This window comes from Microtus ochrogaster, unplaced genomic scaffold, assembly GCF_000317375.1.
Source record: "Microtus ochrogaster isolate Prairie Vole_2 unplaced genomic scaffold, MicOch1.0 UNK248, whole genome shotgun sequence".
NCBI lineage: Eukaryota > Metazoa > Chordata > Mammalia > Rodentia > Cricetidae > Microtus > Microtus ochrogaster.
Genome location: NW_004949346.1, coordinates 50246 through 57003, shown reverse-complemented (window position 1 = coordinate 57003; position 6758 = coordinate 50246). Strand labels below are relative to the sequence as shown.

Here is a 6758-nt window from a genome sequence, read left to right as displayed (position 1 = left end):
ATTTCCAATAGTGGTATTGCTGGGTCCAGGGGTAGGTTGATCCCGAATTTCCTGAGAAACCGAAACACTGATTTCCACAGTGGTTGCACAAGATTGCATTCCCACCAGCAATGGATGAGGGTACCCCTTCCTCCACAGCCTCTCCAGCAAAGGCTATCCTTGGCTCACACCTTGATTCTTAGGTGGCTATATGGCATCTGCCTGACTCCACTTTCTTTCTCCCTGCATTCAGTTTAGTTTTGCTCCCTAGCTATATTCTGCCTTGTCATAGGCCAAATAAGCTTTATTAACCAATGGTAATAAAACATATTCATCGCATACAGAGGGGAATTCCACATCATCTCTCCTGTTCTTTATAAATAAAAAGGAAGGTTTTTACTTTAACATAGTAAAATTACATATAACAAAACAGGTATCAAGCAAGAATTACAGTTACAATATTTAGTCTTTTGTATCTGGCAAAATTAAAGAAGATATTCTATTGTCTATCCTATCTTTGTGAGTATAAATCTTCATATCTAATTTATCTTTTATCATTACTAAGAAAAAATATAACTATCTGTCTTCAACTCCATCAAAGTCCCCAGAAGGATACAGTAATACCTAAGTAAACACAAAGTGCATTGTAAGAAGCTTCCAAAATTCTAGAATTGACATCTCGCTGCCTGGACAGTAACCCAAAGTTCTTTTGTAATGTAGTATCATCCACTTCAGTCTATAGGTCCATAGTATCTGGCAGACATGTCCATGAAGCAGGAAATTTGGAAGACTGTTTTGCCTATATTGGCAGTTTGTCGGTTACTTTCTTCTCTGTCTTGCAGAATGTCTGGCAGACACTTTTATGAGACAGGAACCCTGAAATTACATTCTTTTAGAAATTTCAGTAATCATTTTTCTGTGGGTTCTGCATGTCCAGTTTATACAGTGTACCATCAAGCAGTCCAGGCAAGAGTAGTTTCTTGCCCAAATGACTACCCTTGTTATGTTGAACACAAATTCTATAATGCCCATCAACCTTTCTGAAGTAATTGCTTCTGCTAGAAGCAGACATGATTCACTGTTGAGAAAAGTCTAAGTTCATAAAATATTTTAAATGCCGTATTCTCGAGGGCTTTGAAGTGTTTATGATTATCTATCTAACTGAAATATCTCTGTATATCTAGAAAACACAACTAACATGACCACGAGTTTGACTATTATAAACAACTATCGATTAATCTGTAATTTTAAATTATATACTATTTTAAAACCAGCTGCATAAACATAATACATTAAACAAGAGTAGAAATATACCTATAACAAAATTGACCTTGAGTTTGTATCAGTAAACCAAAATCTATACCAATGTAAAGTATTCATATCTCTATCATACCCCATCCTTTTTTAGAAAGAGACTTACTGTGACTTAACTACTTAATATTTATAAACTACCATTTTGGAAATTTTAGTACTATTTTCTACAAATTGTTTCCTGCTGTTTTTATGGTTCATGGAGAACTATCAGGGAATCTTGTATCACCAAACCACACTAGACTGGAAGTAGCCCACAGGTTCTTGTCTTCTGTGGAAACAAAAGCAGGTCCTCTTTTCCAAAGTAACATCGTTAGACTCAAATTTTGAAGTCAAGGTACCAAGGCACGTGGCTAACATAGACAAGGATAATGGGCCAATTTAAGATGGAAGAAGGAGTTAATAAGAAGCCTGAGCTACTAGGCAAACCAGTTTATAATTAATGTAGTGGACCTCTATGTATTTCTTTAGGACTGAATGACATGTGGGACTGGGCAGGAAAGAAGCCCCAGTCAACAGTAGCAGAACCTCCTGAAAGAGCTAGAGCCATTGATGCCACCAGTATGAACCAGAAAACCTTCTCTTAAAGAAGCTGCACCAGTGCTTCCAACCAGAGCCTATTTGGAAAAATACAGCTACCAAGACGCTCCTATTGATTTCCATTTTTGTGGGTCTAGAAGCCCTTTTGGTAACCTTATTGGGCATTATGTGAATGTACATTGCCAAACACTGGGAGCCATTATGTAAATGGAGACTGCTCTTTTATTTCCTGGCCACCCAGGCATGGATAATCACAGAAAGCTTTACTAATTACAATACTGGCTAATGGCTCAGGCATATTCCTAATTTGCTTTTACATCTTAAATTAACCCATTTCCATTATTTTAAATTTTACCACGAGGCTTATGGTTTCTTACCACCCATCTTGCTTATTGACAGTTACATGGCATCTGCCTTCTTCCCTACATTCAGTGTAGTTTTCCCACCTAGCTATATTATGTCCTTCCATAGACCAAAGCAGATTGTTTACTAACCAAAGGTGAAAAAACATATTCATAGCATACAGAGGAAAATTCCACATCAGTTTATAATTGTAACACTCATCTGTTCCCTTTCCTCATCCCAAACCTATCATACAATGCTCCAGTGCTCTCCTTCAAGTTTATGGCTTCTGGTATTCAGGAACTGCTTATGGCTTGCATATACATGTACAAAAACACATTATTAAGCATAATCTGTTAAGTCCATACAATGTTGCTTGTGTATGTATGTATGCATGTATATTTTCATGGTTAATCATTGGTAGTATGCAACAAACTACTCAGTTCTTTTATGGAGAAGACCACATTTATAGTTTTAATGAACTCTTCTCATCTAGTAGGGTGGTGGTACATCCAAGAGTCAAAGACTTCCTACTAAAACCCCAAATATCAAACATGAGAAGCCTTTTTAAGTTACCGTTTAGGGCTTCAGAGAAGCCTATTGCTGTTGCCTTGGAATATAAGCTTTTACTACTGATGCTATCATGAACTCCAGAAACAGAACCCCTGAGCTAGAACTTATGTAAGTTCTATTCCTGAGTAATCACTTTAATGGTGCCAGAAAGCACCATAGAAGCTTCCAAAGGAAGGAGGCAACCAACAGGTATAACAATTTATAATTCCTATGAACCACATCAACTACCAGTATTGCATTATGACCCTGAGGTTGCACATTCATGAATGGAAAATGACATCTCCATAACCAGACTTAAAATCTTTTTAATAGACAGAAATTTTATGCATCATATTTGAAGTCTAGTTTATTCCTAAGTACTAGTGAAATCATGGTTATTGGATGAGACTATATAACCACTACTTTACTAAATCCACATAATTCCTAACAACAATTTATAAACATTCATGGTGATACCCAAAGAAAAGTGTGATCTTCACCTCTTATCTAGTAAGATTCTACTGGTAACAGATGGAACCCGCTAAAGAAGACAGAACAAATTCAAATACAGAGTTTTGATGCCTAGGCTCATGGCTATATCTATAGAACAATTCCACACCTAAAGCTCAGGGAACATTGTGAAAGAGTGCAAAGAAAGACTGTAGGAGCCAGACCTTCAAGAAGTATTTTGTGACATCTCTTCTAGTTATATCAGAAGCTGCACCATAAAGTCTCATTAACATGAGCACCCAAATGTAAACAGAAGTAGGATGACACCATACATCCTACACACTAAATAGAATTGGAGGCAGACTACAAGTTCCCAATCCTATACAAAGAACTTTTGGTAACTGACTGTAACTGGGACTGGGAAAACTGGAAAGATGAACGAGCATATTTACCTTTTCTGTGTAACTAAAAGAAATACCATTTTCTGTGGTGGAGATAAAACTCATTTTTAGAAATCCCATGTTCCAGGAAATATTATATATCATCTCTGATCTCTTGGCAGTTTTCAAATTATTATGATTAGGGTAGGTTGATGAATATATACTACATAATAAAAAACAGTGTATAGGTTCCAGAGGTCTGATTTACTGCAATATAAATGTGCTATGTGTTCTCCCAAAGTTGATGTTAGATTATGTCTTACATGAAAGGTGATGCATTAATTAGCTTTCAATTGTATTTATAGACCTTGACCAAAACACCCTCAGAAGGAAAACGTTTATTTTACCTACAAGCTTACAGTCTGTCGTGAAGGGAGGTAATGGAAGATACCTGGAATAGAAAGCTAGGTGCAGGAACTGAAGTCTGTTTACTTTAGCAGTAAGTTGGTTACTATATTGCTCCCCATGGCTCATATATCTCACTTTTTAATAGAACCTAGGGTCAATTTCCCATATTGGCACTGCCTAACAAAGCTAGATTGTTCTAAAATAATCATTGATTAAATTCTTTACCAGACTGGTTTGGCTAGCCTGATTGAGACTTTTCTCACTTGACATTATTTTCAAAAAGAACTTTACTTTGTGTTAAGTTGAAAAACAATATGAGGTGACATTTAAAAATATAATCTTGGATAGTTGTCAACAGATGATGAATTCACATTCATCAGTGGGAATCACAACTCTCAACATATTTAGTGGCTTAAGTGTATGTCTGCCATGGGAAGAAATGATAATATTGTCTAACCAACACCAAATGTCCTGGTTTTAGAGACATGACTATTAAATGTTATAGAAATAAGAATAATAAGAGTTTGATTTTATGAAATCCTACCCTAAATTACCATAGCATACTGAATATACAAAGAGAATAGGTATGTTGTCTGTTTGGTTTGTTTGTTTTCAAGACATGGTTTCTCTTTGTACTTCTGGATGTCCTTCAGGTCACTTTGTAAGCAATTCTTTCTAGAAACTCAAAGATTCAAAGCCCTTGCTTCCTGATTGAAGGAATAAGCTGTGTGCCACCATGCCTGACAGTTTTCTTTTTCTTCTCTGTTTTTGTTTTATTTAGTTTTGATGTTCATGTTTTGCTTTTGTTTTTGATATGATATATTCATATGGAAATAAGAAAAGACTTTTTATGACAAATGAAAAGAATATTGTTTATTTACTTAGTACAAAAAAGGGTATGTAGTATCCACTAGGTAAAAATCTAAAGGCTGTATCCTATTATTCATTGTATTCAATAATCAGAAGAATAGTTGGATTACTTTCCCCAGTGTTCTACTTTCAGTGGGTGGATGACAGTGAATGAAAATCATTGAAGTTGTACTGAAGTCACATCACTTTTCTTGCCAGATATTGATCAGTGTGTGAAGTGTCCAGATGATCAGTATGCCAACACAGAGCGAACACACTGCCTCCAAAAATCTGTGACATTTCTGTCATATGAAAACCCTTTGGGGATGGCACTGGCTGGCATGGCCCTGTGTTTGTGTATGCTCACAATTCTTATCCTTGGGATTTTTGTGAAGCACCAAAATACTCCTGTTGTAAAGGCCAATAACAGTACACTCAGCTACACCCTGCTCATCTCCCTCACCTTCTCTTTTCTTTGCTCCTTGCTCTTCATTGGTCAACCCAACACAGCCACCTGCATCCTGCAACAGATCACATTTGGAATAGTGTTCACAGTGGCTGTGTCTACTGTCTTAGCCAAAACCATCACTGTGGTCTTGGCTTTCAAGATCACTACACCAGGAAGATGGATGAGGGGATTGCTTAAATCAGGGGCACTCAAATTTATCATTCCCATATGTACATTTACACAAATTATCTTCTGTGGAATCTGGCTTGGAACATCTCCTCCCTTTGTAGACACAGATGCACATTCTGAACATGGTCAGATCATCTTAATGTGCAATAAGGGCTCAGTCACAGCCTTCTACTGTGTCCTGGGGTACCTTGGGGCCCTGTCCATGGGGAGCTTCACAGTAGCTTTTTTGGCCAGGAACCTGCCAGACATCTTCAATGAAGCCAAATATCTGACATTCAGTATGCTGGTGTTCTGCAGTGTCTGGGTCACCTTCCTCCCTGTCTACCACAGTACTAAGGGGAAGATAATGGTAGCTGTGGAGGTCTCCTCCATCTTGGCTTCCAGTGCAGGGCTCCTAGGTTGTATCTTCATCCCTAAGTGTTATATTATTCTTATGAGACCTGATAAGAACTCATTAAAGGCTATGAGAGATAAAGGTCAATGGATATAAACAATCTTTTGGATAACTCATGTTATATATTTTACCGTTTCTGAGCAGTGACAACAGAGTTTATAAGGTTAAACTGCTGCTCATACTTTATACATTCCTCAAGGATGACTGACTGACTAAATATTCAGTATTTGTGCAACATTGGAATTTTGAAAATACAGACTAAATTTTCTTGGGTTGTCTTAATTTTCTTATAAGCCAGCTATAACTTATATGTGGCTTCCAGATAAATACTTTTATATTATACAAACTGGTCATAGTTACCAACAAAGTAAGACCAAGGTATTATAGGACAGCATCCAACACTAATCATAGCATATAATTTCAAGAATTGTTGTAAATTATCACATAGTATATCCAGAAATGTATTTTGAAATTGTCTCTATTTTTGAATTAATTTTGTTTTGTTACTTTAAAAATTACATGAAAGTACTATCATATTGTATTTTAAGTAACCTGTGTTCTCAGCCCCCATTCACTCACTATATGCCTCTTTCTCACCATATTTTAAGAAAAGTGTTCATTTGTAATTGAGGAAAACCAAATTTGGTTATTTATTCCTGTCTTATGAAGTAACTAATATCACGGGTGATGACTACTCCAAATTATAAATTTGACTAGAATGTAACATCATCGTGAAATCACAACTCTGTTCGATCAATGATGGTATCAACAGACAAGATTAACCAAAATGCAGAGAGTCTGCATGCCGTGGCTATGAGTCTTGAGGATTATATAGAGAAAGTAAGCTAAACACCAATATTCAGGAATCTCTATTTTCAAAGCTGATGCAACAAGAACAGTTGCTTTAGACTCTTGT

General features: G+C 36.5%; 1 protein-coding gene across 1 annotated transcript in view; it reads left to right on the top strand.

The window, feature by feature from the left end:
• Positions 1-6168, top strand: part of LOC101995356 (vomeronasal type-2 receptor 116-like) — a gene marked incomplete at its 5' end in the record, with an annotated part of 29611 nt that extends 23443 nt beyond the window's left edge. The window contains 2 exons of the mRNA XM_005372187.1: positions 5031-5924; positions 6137-6168. Coding sequence (XP_005372244.1) covers positions 5031-5924; positions 6137-6168 — 926 coding nt within the window. The remainder of the gene's footprint in view (positions 1-5030; positions 5925-6136) is intronic.
• Between the last annotated feature and the right edge of the window lie 590 nt (positions 6169-6758).